Raw genomic sequence first — 17,692 nt, forward strand, 5'->3', positions numbered from 1 at the left:
TTATTATGCTTGTAGCAAAACAAAAAAATACAGTTAAGAAATTTCCCCATTGCTAAAAAATCACTAGTGTTGAATTAAAATAAAAGCAGGAATGATACTAAACTGAGGCAAGAAGCATCGAAGCTCATATTGACTCTGTGGTCCAGTCATTTTTCAGTTGTGTCTGACCTTTCATGACCCCATTTGGGGTTTTCTTGGCAAAGATAATGGAGTAGTTTGCTATTTCCTTCTCCAGTTCATTTTACAGATGAGGAAAGTGAGGCAGACAAGGTTAAGTGATACAGCTGAGGCCAGATTTGAATTCAGGAAAATGAATCTTTCTGACTCCATATATTAACATTGTTTATGTTCTATTGTATTTTTATATACTTAAGAAAAAATTCCAATTACAATTCAATTTGGTTTCTTATTGGCAGTATTTGACACTTGGTGTCACACTTTAAGAAGTCATATATTTCTCTAAGATCAATCTTTGTATTGTTAGTCATTCATAGAACTTTAGTTTTTCATCCTAGGCGAGGGATAAGTACTGGACACCAGTGATTTCATTGGTAAAAAGAACTTCCAAAAAGGAAATTCCTTCCACCAATACAGGTTAGTAATTTTTAAGAAACTTATAGTCCTAGAGAGTTGCCTTGAGCACTGAGAAGTTAGGTCATGTACATGGCCAGAGTCAAACAGTCATTATATAGCAGAAGCAGTATTTAAATCCAGGTCTTCCAGGCCAATTCTCTATCCTCTGTGCCTGGCTGCCTCTTTTTATGTCAGATAAAACTCAAATGTTGGGAGATTTTTTTTGATGAATTATTAACTACATATTAAATTGGGAATCAAAAGGTCTGCCTTGACACATATTTGCAAAAAGGTTCTTTTTGTGGTGGCAAGGAATTGGAAATTGAATGGATGCCCATTAGTTGGGAAATGTCCGAATAAGTTATGGTATATAAATGTAAAGGAATTACATTGTTCTGTCAAAATGATTAACAGGATGATTTCAGAAAAGCCTGGAAAGATTTACATAAAATTTATGCTGAGTGAAGTGAGCAGAACTAGGAAAATATTATATATAGCAACAGCAAGATTATATAATGATCAACTTTGATAGACTTAGCTCTTTCCAGCCAAGACATTTCCAATGGAATTTGGATGGAAAATGCCATCCAAATCCAGAGAAAGAACTGTGGAGATTGAATGTGGATCAAAGCATAGTATTTTTACCTTTTTTGTTTATTTGCTTTTTTTCCCTCATGTTTTTCCCTTTTGTTCTGATTTTTCTTTCCCAACACAACTAACATAGAAATATGTTTAAAATGATTGTGCATGTGTGTATATATATATTCATATATATATATACATATATACATAAACACACACACACACACATATATATATACATATAACATATTGTATTGTATTGTATACTGTCTTGGGGAGAAGGGAAGTAAGAGAAGGAGGAAGAAATAATTTGGAATTCAAAATCTTACAAAAATGAATGTTGAAAATCATCTTTACAAGTAAATGGAAAAATAAAATAATATTGAGGGAAAAAAGAAACATTAAAAACAATCTGTCTTGTAATTCCAAGTCTGATCAATTAATTCTAGATTCTTGGATAAATCATTTAGTTTCTTTGCATTTTCTTATCTCAAAGATGATATAATTGAACCCTATCTCTATGATTCCTTATAGTTCTAATTTTATTGTCATTTAGTATCTTGGGTATCAAATGAAGTCTTTCTCTTTATTAATACTGCTTACTTGGGTAACACAGAAATACAGGTGACTAGGAAAGTGATATAAGGAAGGAATATTTCTTATTTGCATTTCCATCTCCTCCATTAGAAGCATGGGGTCAAGGTGTCCAATGCACTTATTTTACAGATATGTAAACTGAGGCTAAGAGATAGAAAGTGCTTTGTCTAGGGTTATACAGATAGCAAAGTTTCTGAGGTTAGATTTGAATTCAATTTTCCTGATCCAGATTCAGTGCCCTTTCTACTGCACCACCCCACAACTTCAAAATGCTCTACATACATGATCTCATAGATTCTTACCACAGATATCCTATGAAGGAACCCCTATCCTCATTTTAGAGATGAGGAAACTGAGGTTCATAGAAATTAAATGAGTTGCCTATGGTCATACAGCTCATAAGTGTAAGTCCAGTACTCTATTCACTAAGCCATGTTGTTTCTATGTTTGAATATATATTTGTTATATCAAGTATTTCAGCCTTTATAGGGAAAGAATAAATATGACTAGTTTCATTTGATTTGGCCTAAAATGCATTAAAGTGCGTGAATTTTTAAAACCACATGGTAATTATATCAACAAGCATTTTAAGACCTCAAGGGGAAAAACAAAACAAACATATACATTGATTTTAACAATTGAAAAATTGAATTAAAAAAATTCACAAAACCTTTAGACCAGAGTTGAATCATAAAACCTTTACAATATTTGTTGAAAGATGTGGAGCAACATCTTGAGGCTATTGCATTTAAGGATACAGAATTGGTCAGTATTAACTTTGGCTAGAGAAACCAGGATCCAGAAAGCATAAAATCTTGCCTAAACTTGCATGGGAAGATAGTGGCTGAGAATAAGATTTCTTAGACCTGTGTGAAGATTGGTAAGGTACAATCTTCTGAGGACAAAGTTCAAAGTACTGGGAATTGTGATTTGCATATTTTCTAGAGTAAAGATTAGAAACCAGGAAAATCAAAGAAAAGCCCCCACCCCCCAATTTAAACTCTCTGTCCCTAAGTTTAAGAAACATGAATTCCATGCCAACATTTTTGGTGCTACTAGAGAAGGTTATTGCCTCAAACTACCATTAAAACTCTTCATACTAGTTCCTACCTGAATATTTAGAAATTTTCGTAATTCCATGTTAAAGTAATGAACAAACAAGAGAAAATAGAGGAGAGAATGGTATACTTATAATTCACTAAAGTAAAAAGACTCTTGGTCTGTTTCTTTCCCCTAAGCAGAAGACAAATTTGGCAGCAGTTGAAACAAAAAATGTCTCTGACTTAGCAGTTTCTTTTAATTTTCTCTGTATTTAATCTTTTTTCATAATATGTATAGCTTATTGTCAGAAGAACTAATAAAAATCATTATAACCGCAGCAATAGTAAAATATGGAAAAGGAAACAAACAAAAAAAATCCAGTATACCTGAGGGGTGAAAAAGTACAATTACAGAAGCAACCACATGGAAAAACTAGTCCTAAAAATTTAATACTAACAACTACGTAGTTATGAGTAGCTATGCTAAAAGCACTACCACATTAGAGAAAATAAATTAATGCTCCCAAAGTCCCCTATTTGCAGACTACATAATATTGAATATCATAAGGCCACAGAAGCAGGATGTTTGTGAGATGAGCCACAAAGAACATAACCTTTTTTTACCATTCATTTTTTAATCAGGTTCTCTAGGATGGTGGTAAGAAAGTAAAAATGATTAAGAAACATGAAAAATAAAAGAGCCTCTATTTCTGTGGGGAACAAAATGTTGGGTATCTGCAGCTAGTTTTTGTTTTCTTTCCTTCTTTCCTCTATTACTTAATACCTTCTCTATTTTGGAGAGTTCAACTAAATCAGAATTCTGAATAACTGAGGTAATTTATCTCAAACAGATTTTCACAACTACCTAAATCAAAATAAAAATATAAATCCTGTATATTGTTGGCACTTTCTTATTAGTATAGATACCTGACTCATCCAATATGAAGTCAACTGGAATACAACAATATCAAGTCGTTCAAAAAAGATATTCAATTGAAGACCAAATTCTAACAAAATATTAACACTTCAGAACCTTTAAGGATATTTTTTCAGTCTTTATCACTAATAAGAGTTAAAAGCATCATATAGAAAATAAACAGAAGCCTAATTATGGATAATGAAAACAACAGTATTTTTCGTACATATAATGATTCAGAGTTCCAAAGTAAATAAATAATAAGCCAATTTAAATCTTTGAGTCTTTTTCCCCCCTTTGGCGAAGGAGAGGGAAAAGAGGGAGAGATTAAAGGATGAGTAGGTGGACTTACAGCAGAGACTGTCATTCATTCTCTTCTTTACTAGGTGAAAGTTTTCAGTAATCATTTTACATAGAGGATATAAAGCAAAAATGAAAATTCATATTTATACAGTGCTTTAAAGTTTACAAGTCACTTTTTTTCATACTACCTTCCTGGGAGGTAGGCAATATGAAAGTGTTAATATCTCCATTTCACAGATAAGAAAACAGACTGTAGACGGTTAAATAATTTATCCTTGATTACTCAGCTTATAAATATCTGAAAAGATTTGAATCTGGGTGTCCTGACTCCAAGTCTAGCACTCTATCATACACTATTAGGTGATAGAATTATTTTGGATTTTTATGCATGTTCTTTTCTCCCAATAAAACAAACATTTCTTGAAGACAGGAGGTATTTCAGTTTTTGTTTTGCATTTCCAAGGTTTTGCATTTCATAAATACTTAATAGAATGCATGCTCAATGGAATTGAATGGAATTGGGAGTCAAAATATCCTGGTGCTATCACTGTCTTGCTATTGTCACCTAATTTTTCTGTGCCTCAATTTGTTAACTGGTGAAATCACGGTCATCATTCTTAGCACAGAGATTCACTGAAAAAAAAAGATTAAAGATGTGAAGTTAATTTGAAAAAAATGAAAAGTACTATTTAAAAAGATACAATAATAATTATTATCTAGGTGTGAAATTATCATTTTGAAATAGCTCCTTTTTGATGTGTAACATTGAAAATTATTTCATTTTACATGTAGCATAATATCTTGATTATTTATGGGCTGTTGTTTTTTTGGCCTTATTGCTTACATTATTTAATTCTTTGTCAATAGATTGAATGAGGTAAAAGAATTTATTCCTTTACTCATTTTCTAATTATTTTAAGTGGATATAGTAAAGTTATATGACATGAACCCAAGAGGCATTGGTATTCCATAATAATAATTCTGAAAGAGAGGGGAGCCAATAATTTACATTTTAGATGCTTCTACTTTTAACTAGAAAGCTTGTCTTGGTTGACAAGCTACTTATTTGCATTTCTTGTATTCCTTTAAAACTTTTAAGTTTCCTTTGTGCTAGAAATACAACCTAAGTTAAATTAAAAATTGACCACACTGGTGATCATTCTTTTCCCAAAAGAAAAGAGAAAGGGTGACATTAAAAGGTAGCAGTGAGGGAAAGGCCCTCTATAATGCTCCATTATAATGCTTAAAAAGAAAACAAGAAGCAATTAAGTAAATGATGATTGGGGAAGGCAGGTGCTTTTTCTTCCTAGCGTGGACTGATATAAAGAAAAAGAAAATAAAAACAACAGATAACGATATTCAAGAATATTTTAATTAAGACATATGATCAATGAACTATTCAATTAATTTTGAAACTAATCAAAGTGAAAACTGTCAATTGATCACCTGAGCAAGTGGTGGAAGAACCTTCTTGCGTATTTGCTGATTGGGCCTCTATATTCCAATATAGTTGTATCGGAGAGGGGTCTTGTTGGAGCATAGAAGGATCCAAGGCTTGCCTCAAGCTGTGCTGTGGAGTTCAAACAGAGACAGCACTGAGACAAGGGAAGCTGCTTCAATTACAAGCGAGCACTCATGTTTGCAGTCAGTCAGGTTTTGCCGACTTAGATGAAATATGAGCTTGTTGCAGGAAAGATGAAATTAAAATATGACAGCTGGTACAAAAACAAACCTGTGTATAAACTTTCACTTAAGGCTAAGCTGACAATGACTCTGATCAACAAAAAGCTGTCAAAAGTGAAGAAATCCATAATGAACCAACCGCTCACCGCAAATGGGTAATTAAAACAGTGACTCATCAAAGTAACACAGTTTGAACAAGTTTTTCCAGTAAAATCAACTCACAAACTTGACATTTGCTCTCTTTAACCAAAGGGAAGAAAAATTCCCTTTCCTGACAGGGGAGTGGAATCGGTACACTGTGCACTAATGCTGAAGTGAACAAATGAATACAAGTATTAGGAAGAGCACCACAATTACGTGTAGACAGAGTAGGTGTAGACATATGGCTTACACAGTGTGATTTCAAGAGCATCAAGTCCTGCCCGTTTGACCTGTTGGCAAAAGCTTGAAATGCAGCTAAAAATGTCTATTCTTTTAGTCTATGGTTCCCAACTCCCTTAAGATATTAACATCCTTTCAGCTCATATTTTAAGGCTGCTATCAGTCATTTATATACTTTAGTGTGAATTAAGTTTCTGTGGACAGATTTTTATGGATATTTGAAAAGTTACACTAGATTGTAAGCTTACTGAGGGCAGGGACTATCTTTTACTTTGTTTGTGTCCATAGTGCTTAATACAGTACTTGACACATAGTAGGTACTTAATAAATATTTATTGAATTGAATTGAAGTTGAAGTCAAGTTAGTAGTAGATGGCAGGAGGGATGGAGAGTGAAGAACTGAAAGGTCAGTCACTATATCTAAGAAAAGGTAAAAGCTATGATTTTTCCATGAATTAGAATGATTCATTTTAGCATTTAGTGGAAATTTAGGCAAAATCATGATGTTTTTTAAGTTGGTCAAATCTGAAAGCATTGCTAAGTACTTGGCCAGACTGTTGGTAAATTAAGTATCTCATTATCTTACTTTTAGAATGTAAAATAAGCTGAATTTGAAAGGTATTTTCTTTCAAAGCAGCAGTCAATTTAGATTAAAATGGAATATCACAAAGCTATTGCAAAAACAAGCTAGATCCTCTTTCCATTGCTTGTTTGCTTGACAGTGTTTTTTGTGCATCTGAAATGTTCCAACCTACAAGGAATACAAGGAACTATCAGCACAGTTATAGATTCATTAGATAGCCCAGCTTGATACTGAAGGCAGAAAGGAAGATCTCAAAGATAACTATAACATTATTATAAATAAAAGGGCTCACTGGGGTTCCTTAATAAAAGGAAAACATTACCATGGCAAATTGGTTAGATATGGAATAAATCTTGGCTGAAAAGAATTCTGAATTTTTTAGACATGGGAAAAAACTCACAAAAACAAACTAGCAACATAACCACCTACTTATAATATGTATGTTTTCTATTTTCCATTTTCATGCAAGTCTTATATTTTTAATATATCCTTATATTTCATATTAGTAAATGCTCCTGAAATTTATATTCAAGGACTAGTTATTCTTTGTTCTCCCTCCTGAAGGCTAATCCTTGCTCCTCCAACTAAATTTGGGGCCTGGTTTTGAAAAGCCCATATAATAGCAAAGGTCTTTTGGAGCTTCACTACTCAAAGGTAAAAATCTGATCCTAGAGTGTGCCCACCTGCTGATATCAGAAATATTATATTCATAACTAGCAGTAAAGTGGAAGGGAAAGAGCCCTGGGTTCAAAGCCCAGGCCTGGCACTTAATGACTGATTGACAAATCCCTTAATCTCTCAGATCCTCAGTATTTTTATCTGTAAAATTAAGGGGTTGGACAAGAAGAACTCAAAGGTGCCTACCAGCTTTTATTAGCTATGTGAGCCTGAGCAAGTTATTTAAACTAAGCCTCTGCTTTCTCATCTCTCACACAGGGAAAACAGTCCCAACACTACCTACCTCACAGGGTGGTTTTGAGGAAAGCTTTGTCTATGTGGAACCATGTAAATGAGAACTATTATTCATTAGCTGCTAACATATTCTTTTTAAGTGGAGAGAAATATTGGAAGTAGTCCGAACTGGTTGGATTACTGCCACAGAGCAAGTTGAGCAAATGCCCACTGTGTAGACTAACCAGTGCAATGGGCTGTTGCCATTGTCTTTTGGATTTCTAAAATTATTACAGTTAAAGACACCTTTGTGACAGCAGACAAATGTGCCCCTTCACCATTTCCGGGTAGTCCAGCCTTGCAATATGAGTGGAAAATGGAACAATAAGAGCCAAAGTTGTGAGAGTATCTAGAAACATTCCAAAATTATATGGAGACAATTCTAGTGTGATGGGAAGAGCACCAGATTTGGAGGCAGAGAACTAGCTATGCTACTTAAAACTTGTATCAATTGTGGTAAATCACTTCCCTTCTCCTGGTCTCAAATGACTCACCTGACTACTACAAAAGCAGTCTTTTTATTTTTTAAAAATTGCAACTGTGTTCTTGACATTAATTGAATAGATTAACAACGAAGGATGAATCATCAAACATGGTATGGTGGAAAGCATCTTAGACTTGAAGTTAGAGTAAATGGATTGAAATCCTGAATTTTTTTTTTTTTTTGTGGATGGAACACCAATTGAGTCATGAGAACTTGAATTTAAATCTGGCTTCAAACACTTGACATTTACTAGCTGTGTGACCCTGGGCAAGTCACCTAACCTCAATTGCTGATATATAAATATATATCCTCATACACATATATACAAATACACACATACACACACATATAATAGCATTGCTATAGTATTTTGGGGTTTACAAAAAGATTTACAGTATTATCTAATATATCTAATTATCTAATCTTCACAATAATTCTGGGAGAAAGATACTATTATTATCCCAATTTTATAAATGAAGAAACTAATGCAGCTATAGGCTAAGTGACATACCCATGGTCACACAGCTAGGAAAAGACTGAGGCTAGATTTAAATTTACATCTTTCAAAACCTGTTCCACGACTCTATCATCCACTATGCTACTAAGGTATCTGGATCTCTGCTCTTCATCTCTAAAATGAAGAAGGTAGTTTAGATGACCTCTAAGACTTCAGATAGTTCTAAATCTATGATTCTAGGATCATATTATGGTAGAGAGATTATTGTACAAAAAAATCAGATGAGCTGTTTTTGCAGCTATACAATATTTAGTAAGTATCTTAACCTCAATGAGCTTTAGAATTGCTTGATTTACTTACTGGTTCTTGTGAGAATCAAAATAAAAATAAATGATTAAAATTATGTTTATATATCTATATCTGTTTAATATGAAAAAGTACAGATGGGGATACAAACAAGGCTATTATAACTGTTAAATTTCATATACACCTAAAATTTAAGCAGAAAAAAGTTGACAGTTTCACAAGCAATGTTCTTATTTTTGGTGGTTTTTTAAGTTCTCAGAAACTAGAAGCAAAACAAGAGAAATATTATGGGGACATTTGGATGATATAGTGGATAGATTCCACCAAGCAGGAATCAGTAGGAACCTAAACCTTGATTGCCTCCAAAAACAACAACAGCAACAACAATCAAATATGATGTACTAATTAAAGTTTAACTCTAACCTTCTCTCTCTGGTGTTAGCCGTTGTCTAAGAAGGTGGTTTACAATAGCACTCATGCTTATGTAACACTGATGGCCCATAGTATTCCAGTTCATGCTGCTTAGAACATTTATTGCTTCATGGATCTCATCGTAACGAATATATTGATGGATAAGATCTACAAGACTCAACTGTCCTTTTGTGAAGATTCCTGCAACAGAAAAATTTAAAACCAGGTATAGCAAAAAGTAGGAGATAATGACAGTCAATGCATTTTTTAAAAACTTGGCCAATTTGCTACTAAAAATGTTTTACTTTATGAACTAAAATAGTTTCTATTTTCCATAAAGAAAAACATTTTATTCTAGCAATTTAGCAATCATTTCCATGTCTTCAAAGCAATATAACTAACCAATTAATAGCTAAAAATAAAATGTAATCTAATAAATATTAGAATATCATATGCAATAATGGTGATCTCACAGAGTCAATTACCTTAATTTCTTAATAGGTATTCCAAATAAAAGTTTCTTTCTAATTTCTTAGGGATAAAAACCTTCACAGCATCGAATTATTATAATACTTATTTTTTAAAAATTAGCATTAGGGATAATATTGTTCCAATGTCATGAAATTTTCATTATGATACCTATTTTGATAGACATCATGGCTATTTTTACCATAAAAGAATTTGGAACAAAGTACATGCTTTTTGTTTATCATCTCAAACATAGGAAAATTGATTTTAATTCCCATGAAGAAGGATGGGAAGCCATCTTAAAGAAACCAATATAGATGTATATAGGCAAATGACAAACCAGCAGGATGAAAGAAGAAAAAGAAATGGTATTTGTGCTGGATAGGAGAGGAACAGGAAAAAATTGACTCATTTGGTTTCTGTTTTTCTGCTGGGGAGCATTATTTTTGAACTGGAAAGAACAAAACAAAAATATTTGAAAACTAAGATAAATAAGAATATAGTAAGAAATCAACAATAGTGTTCAAACTAACTGAGACAAAATAAAATAATTAATGTTTTGCCTTATATAATTAACTTTATAATTTTTATGTCTTTAAAACATTTTAATATGCATCATCTCTTTTAATTCTAATCACTTGTTTTATACAATTCAGCACTGAGTTCACAAAATATTTACACATTTTAATACATCATGAAACCATATTTTTATCACATTAGACAGTAAGCATATTTTTAAAAACAATCCATTTTTTTCACAAATCTTCTGAGATTTTAATGAAGCAAATTTCAAGGGCAATGACATATTTATCTCAATCTTGAATAACTTTCTCAATATTTCATGATTTGTGGCATGTGGCATAAAGCATTCAACATCCATTTGAGAATTTCTATAATTTCATGACAATTCTACTTTCTCAGCATATCAATACATTCATTAGACATCATTGATACCTCTAAGTCCACTAGTACTGAAAAAAATTCCAAAACAATTTTTGGGTGAGTATTTTAAAATTTAATGAAGATATTCATATATTATATGTACTTCTGAATTTCTGACAGTGGTTTTAATATAAATTTAAGTAAAAAATATGTTTCTTCAGTAAAAATAACCATGTCCCAATCTTTAGTACTGTAACTTTTGTATTGTCTTGACCATGCTAAGTTCTTGTTTGTTGAAAATAGTGGTTAGTATAATCTTTTAAGTGGGGGAAAAAAACTGGTCTTTTCACTGTTCTTCCAATTCCAAACCTAATTGTAAAGAAGTCATTAACAATTACACCATCTGTATTTCCTTCTAAAGATTTTTGCTTGCTTTGGGGAGATTGATTAGGCGGTTTTTCAATAACACGTTGTCAGTTTTAAATTCATTTTAACTTCAATTGCACTTTACTTTGTATTTTGTACAGTGCAACCTATGTGATTTCATTGTAGGCTTGAATAATCCTTAAAACTCTTGTCTTCAACACCAATAGCCTTTGCAATATTTCTTACAGTTATGAGATAACTTTAGCATTCTTCCTTGAAGTAATATCTATTCTTAAAAAACAAAAAAATATAAACACAACATAAGAAAGCAATTTAAAATGTGGTTGTATCATAATTCCCATTACTCAATTGACAGAGAACTAATTAAATGTAGGAAAATAAAATAAAAACAGTTTCATTTGGTTAAAGTTAGATACTCTGTGTCAACCTAGTGTTAACAGAGGCACATAAATGACGATTCACAAAATAGAACCATGTTAAAATTACTACTTGTCCCAAGTAATTCAGGTATGATACTATCTATTCTCTGAAGAATCCTTGATAATCTCAAGCCTAAACTATATACTAGGTTATAGAAAAAATACTGGTAATATGATTATCAAAGTGCTATCAGTATTTTGCAAAAGACCATGAAAAATGAAAGAAATGCCACAGGTGGGTTTTTTAAACATTACAGTTATTTGATGTTCAGTCATTTAAGTGATGTTTGACTCTTCTTTGAGACCTTACTAGGGATTTTCTTGGCAAAGAAATTGGAGTAATTTGCCATTTCTTTCTCCAGCTCATTTTACATACAAGGAAACTGAGGCAAATAGGGTTGTGACTTAGACAGGGTCATAAAGCTACCAGCTTTGAACTTAGGAAAAGGAATCTTCCTGACTCTAGGTCTAGCATTCTATCCACTGTGCCAATGAACAAGCTCCAGTTTTAATGGTAGGGACTATTTTTGTTTTTGTCTCTGTATTCTCAGAAACTAGCACAATTTTCTTCACATTGCACAAACTTAATAAATATTTCTTGAAGTAAATTGAACTAATGGGGGTCAAATAAAAGAGGTTTCTTACATTTAGTTTAGATCTTCCATTTTCTATTATAGTAGTCCAGGGGCTTTTCCCAAAAGGCCTATTTTTCTTGAAATTTCACAAGGCATTTTGCTTACATATCACTTTTTCCATTCAACTGAGATATATTTTATAACATTTGCAAAACATGTCACCAATAAATAACACATCAAACAGCAATGATGCCAACAAGGAAGAAAAAAGAGATCGGCTGAAAGAGGCTGATATAGATACACAGGAAACTCATTAGCAAACACAGTTGTTTTTTTTAAAAGACATGGAAAGTGCTCCAAAGAAAAACTACAAACTATTAACTAAATGAGAGACAGCTATACATGGCTAATAGTTAATAAAATAAACAAACATTAAAACACATAACACTGAGCTTTCACCTCACACTCATCAAATTGGCAAAAATGAACTTTAAAAGTCTGACATTGTGGATAAATTAGAGAAACAAGGAAAAAATCACTTGTTAGATTAATGGATGAGAAAAAGTCCATGACAAAACAAGTGATAGAAAGGATCACAGAAGGTAAAATGAACACTTGATTATCTAAAATTACAAAGTTTTTGCACAAACAAAACCAATGAAGCTAAATTTAAAAGAGAAGAAAGTAAATGGGAAGAATCTTTGTAGCAAGTTACTCTGCCTCCTTATCCCCCATTTTAAAAAGGGGTTTATATTTGATCTTGGAGGCAACATAGAGCCACAAGATCTTTTTTTTTTCTAGAGAGAATGCATGGTCATGGTCAACTTGGGAATATCATTTTGACAATCTAAATGTAGGATAAACAGAAATAAAGAGAGACTTATGGCAGGAAGATTAACTCATAGCCTCTTGTATTAATTTAGATGTGAGATGATGAGGAATAATCCCTGTCAAGGTAGTGATTATACAAAAAGAGAGAAGGGGGCAAATGGAAGAGATGTTATGAAGATAAAATCAACAGGTTTGGCAACAGATTGGATATGGGGAATGAGAGGGAGGAGTCAAGGATAATAACTAGGTTGCAAATGTGAGTGACAAAAAAAAATAGTGATGCTCTTAACAATGATAGGAAAGTTAGGAAGAAGGGAGAGTTTGAGGGAAACAATAGTAAATTCAGTTTTTGATATGTTGAGTTTAAGATGTCTATAGGACACCTAGTTGGAAATGTCCAATAAGCATTTGGAGATATGAGATTAAATGTCACTAGAGAGGTAGGAATAAATAAGTAAATCTGAGAGTCATCAACACAGAAATGAAAACAAAATCCATAGGATGATGACATCAACAAATTAAACAATATTGGGAGTGAAGAGAAGAGAACCAAGACAGAGCCTTATGAGACATTCACAATTAAAAGAGTAAAAAACCTGGATGAATATATAATAAGTACATTAAGAAGTAATAGAAAGATAGGAAGAAAAATTTTCATGAAAATCTAAAGATAAGGGATTATCAAGGAGGAAGTGATTAATAGTATTAAGGTGGCCTAGAGATCAAGAAGGATGAACATTAAGAAAAGTCCATTAATTTTGGTAATTAAGAGATCATTAGCAAGAGATTATCAGTTTAAATGATGAGGTGGAAAATCAGATTGTAGATAGTTAAGAAGACAGTGAAAGGAAATGAAGTGGAGGTACCTATTATAGACATCCTTTTCAAGGAGTTTGACTACAAAAGAGAGGAGCATATGGGATGATAGCTGATAGGGATGTATGGATCAAGTGAAGGGTTTTTGATGATGAAGGAACATAGGAATGTTTGTAGACTGTAGGGAAGCATCCAATAGGCAGTGAGATGGAAGATAAGTAAGAGAGTAGGGATGATAACAGCAATCTGCTGGGGAAGATGAGATGGAATGGGATCACTTGTGCACATAGAGGAGTTTGCCCTGGCAAGGAGAAGGGTATCTCATTATGTGAGATAAGTTGAAAGAAGGGATTAGTGGCAAAAGGTGTATGAATGAGATGAAATGAAGAGGAAAGGAAAAGAAATAGCTTTCAGCAAAAAGCCTCATTATTTTTCCCAGTAAAATATGAAGCAAGCTTCTTAGCTAAGAAGGTGCTGAGAGAGGAAACCTGGGAAGTTTGGGGAGGGATGAAAAGATTTGAAAGAGACATGTTGAGTGGGATTGGGAATAAATTTAGTTATTATTCAATCATTCAGTCATGTCTGATTCTTTGTGACCAGAGAACTACAATATATCATATCCCTCTGTCCTCCACTCTCTCGAAATCCATCCAGGTTCATGTTCATTGTTTCCATGATATTATCTATTCATCTCATCCTCTTCCTTTTGTTTCAAACTTGCCCTGCATTAGAATCTTTATGAATAAATCCTGTCTTCTCATGTGGCCAAAGTATTTAAGTTTTGGCTTCAGTATATGTCCTTCCAATGAATAGTCAGTTAATTTCTTTTAATATTGTTTGAATTTATCTCTTTGCTGTCCACAAAACTCTCAATTCTCCAGCACCACTTCCATGTTCATGAATCCTGAAATTCTCCAGCATCACAATTCAAAAGTGTGCTCAATTTTCCTTATAGTGCAACTCTTACAGCCAAAGATTGATGTTAGAATGATATAGCTTTGACTATGTGGACCTTTGTCAGCAAGGTGATGTCTCTGCTTTTTAGTATGCTATTCAGATTTGCCATAATTTTCTTTCCCAGGAACAAGAATCTTTTAATTTCATGACTGCAGTCACCATCTGCAATGATCTTTGAGCCCAAGAATATAAAATCTGACACTGCTTCCATTTCTTCTCCCTCTGTTTGCCAGGAAGTAAAAGGAACAGATGCCATGATCTTCTTTTTGTTAATATTAAGCTTCAAGCCAGCTTTTACACTCTCATCTTTCACCCTCATCAAGAGGCTTCTTAATTCTTCTTCACCTTCTGCCATCAGATTGGTATCATCTGCATAACTGAGATTGTTGATATTTCTCCTGGCACCCTCAATTCTGGCTTTGATTCATTCAACCTGGCATTTCATATGAATATATTATTGTTGTTGTTGTTGAGTTCTTTCAGTCATGTCCGACTCTTTGTGATCCCATTTGGAATTATCTTGGCAAGGATACTGGAGTGGTTTGTCATTTCCTTTTCTAGTATATTTTACAGATGAGGAAACTGAGGCAACAGGAATAAGTGACTAGACCAGAGTCACACAGCTAGTAAATGTCTGAGGCCAGATTTGAATTCATGAATGAATAAATTAGAGAGATGTAAAAGAATTGACTTGTGGTAGTGAGGGCTTAGAATATATATAACATAAATTTACAGTAGATTCAGTTCACATGGTTTTATTATTTTCTCCATTTTTATTAAGCAACACATTGTAGGAGCAAAGACAGAACATGGTAGAAATGATCAAAGGCTGGATATTGGTATGGCAAGATTGGTTATGTAGTAAATTTAAGGGAGCCAAGGGGAAAGAAATAAGCTTTTACACAGTTTTACTATGTGCCAGGTACTCTGCTATGTGCTTTTTATAAATAATATCTCATTTGAGCCTCACAATAACCCTGGGACATAGGTGCGATTATTAATCATGATTTTATAGTAGAGGAAACTGAAGCAATCAGAAGTTAAATGACTTGTCTAGGATCACATAGCAAGTGTTTGAGAATGGATTTAAACTCAGATATTCCTGATTCCAGACCTAGAACTCTATCCAGTGTGCCACTCAACACAGCAATGTTGAGTTGACTTGGATAAAGATAAACAAAAGAGGAGAGTATAGCTAATGTGGGGATGACAGTCTAGGAAAGAAGTGAGGGGTCAAGATTAGGGAATTTCAGGGTCTATGAATATGGGACTGGTGCATTAGTGAATGATGGCAAGATTGAGACCACAGTGTAGGAATAGGGATAGCTTTAATATGAGATATTGTGGTAAGAATTGAAAGAGATAGAAATAAACAATCGGGAACTGATATACAGGGAACAGGGATAGAATGATGACCACCAGGAGTTTAGAATCATGGGAATGAAGAGGGTGTGACTAAGGAGTGGTTTTTTTAAGGGATGGGTTTAGATAGATTGTCCGTTGTGATTGACTTCAAGGTGGAATCTTATATCATATTTATATATTATGTATATAATATATATATATATATTCTTATATGATGGATGCTGATATTCTGTGGCTGTCTCATATATGTATTATTTAGCATAAATACAAATCTTGTCAGGATCTCTCCCTTTTAATTTCAAACAATAGGAATTCATGTGACTCAAGATTTTGTTAAAATATCATATGTGTATATCCTCTCTAGGATATACACATATGATATTTTAACAAAATCTCTATCAATGATACCACCAATTAATACTTTGATAGAGAAAAATCAATGAATTAGTTGCTCCTTGATCTTGCCTTATATTCTTCCTCTTCTAGGCATTTACAAAGATATCCAATGCCTAGAATGCCCTCCTCATGCAATCTGTTGTAGCTATTATGTTCTTCAATGTCCAGGTCATTTGCTAACTTCTCCATAAACTTTCTCCCCACTCCCACTGAGCAAATTCATCTTCAAATTATCCTCAAATTCATAGCTTTTTGTCTACCTCACTCATTCCCTCATATTTATTTGTGCCCAGTTCTTTTCTCTCCAGTTGATTCTAAGGGTGTGCCCTTCAATAGTACACAATACAGTGCATTCATGCTTCTCCTATCTATTTCTTTTCCAATTTCTTTGAGAAATTATTTATATACGTCTACCTAAGATTCTAAGGTTTTCTTCCAGGAAAGTTAATTATATGTAGTTATGAATGCCATACCTTTAAGATAAATCATCATCATAACCAGTAGATACATTAAAAACAACCAAACCTCAGAGGAGGTTGTTATAGAATGATGGATTGAAAGAAAATAAAATTTCAAATACTTGTCTAAATTTTTACTTACAAATCAGTTATGCTAATAAGGATAACTTAAAAATCACATTTATAGATAACTTAAAACTTTATATTTTTTTTGGTATCTACCAGCAATCACTAGAGCAATCACATAAAAAACTTAGTATTTGCTATTATGCAGTGTTTTGAAGACAGAACTAAAGGTGGCTTTGTGATACAATGTGATTTTTTGTTTCTTTTCTTTTATCATTTCATCTAAGTACATCTCTATATTTCAGTTCTCTCCACACCATTAATTTTATATCTAGCCAAAATTTTTTCTTTAAAATTTTTATAGCATTTTGCTGTGATCTTTCCTTTATTATTGATTTTCAATTGACCTGTTTTCATGTCACATCCCTTCTGGTGGATAATAACCTTCTTGAAGGTAGCCTCTGTGTTTTTCATATTTGTGACCCTTGTATTTAGCATATTTTTAGCACTTAAATGTTTGTTGAGTTGAATTAATATATAAAACAAAAATGCTGAAAAGAAGACATTTCAAAAATTATAGAAAATGGGATACAACTGTTTTTTTTCCAGGACTGTTTAATGCTTTTGAATTTGTTGCTAAAAGAATATAATAACTTAAAACTTTAGAAAGCTCATTTCAGTCTTTTCATTATATCTACTATTGTCTCTTAATCTCTTATCTGCTCTATGTCCTTAGTAAATAATTTAAAACCAGGAGGGATAGTTTTATATATTGAAAAAAACAAACTAAGATTCAAAAAGGTTT

The 17,692-nt window shown here is 32.8% G+C and overlaps 1 protein-coding gene across 5 annotated transcripts in view; it reads right to left on the reverse strand.

The window, feature by feature from the left end:
* The window catches only part of WDPCP (WD repeat containing planar cell polarity effector), a 401,691-nt gene that overhangs the window by 172,046 nt on the left and 211,953 nt on the right, over window positions 1–17,692 (reverse strand). For all 5 annotated transcript variants that reach the window (XM_074287032.1, XM_074287033.1, XM_074287034.1 and 2 more), the window contains 2 exons: window positions 9,280–9,468; window positions 5,458–5,581 (listed from right to left, as the gene is read on the reverse strand). In XM_074287032.1, the coding sequence (XP_074143133.1) occupies window positions 5,458–5,581; window positions 9,280–9,468 (313 nt within the window). The remainder of the gene's footprint in view (window positions 1–5,457; window positions 5,582–9,279; window positions 9,469–17,692) is intronic.

Source organism: Sminthopsis crassicaudata, chromosome 2 (genome assembly GCF_048593235.1).
Source record: "Sminthopsis crassicaudata isolate SCR6 chromosome 2, ASM4859323v1, whole genome shotgun sequence".
Classification (NCBI taxonomy): Eukaryota; Metazoa; Chordata; class Mammalia; order Dasyuromorphia; family Dasyuridae; genus Sminthopsis; species Sminthopsis crassicaudata.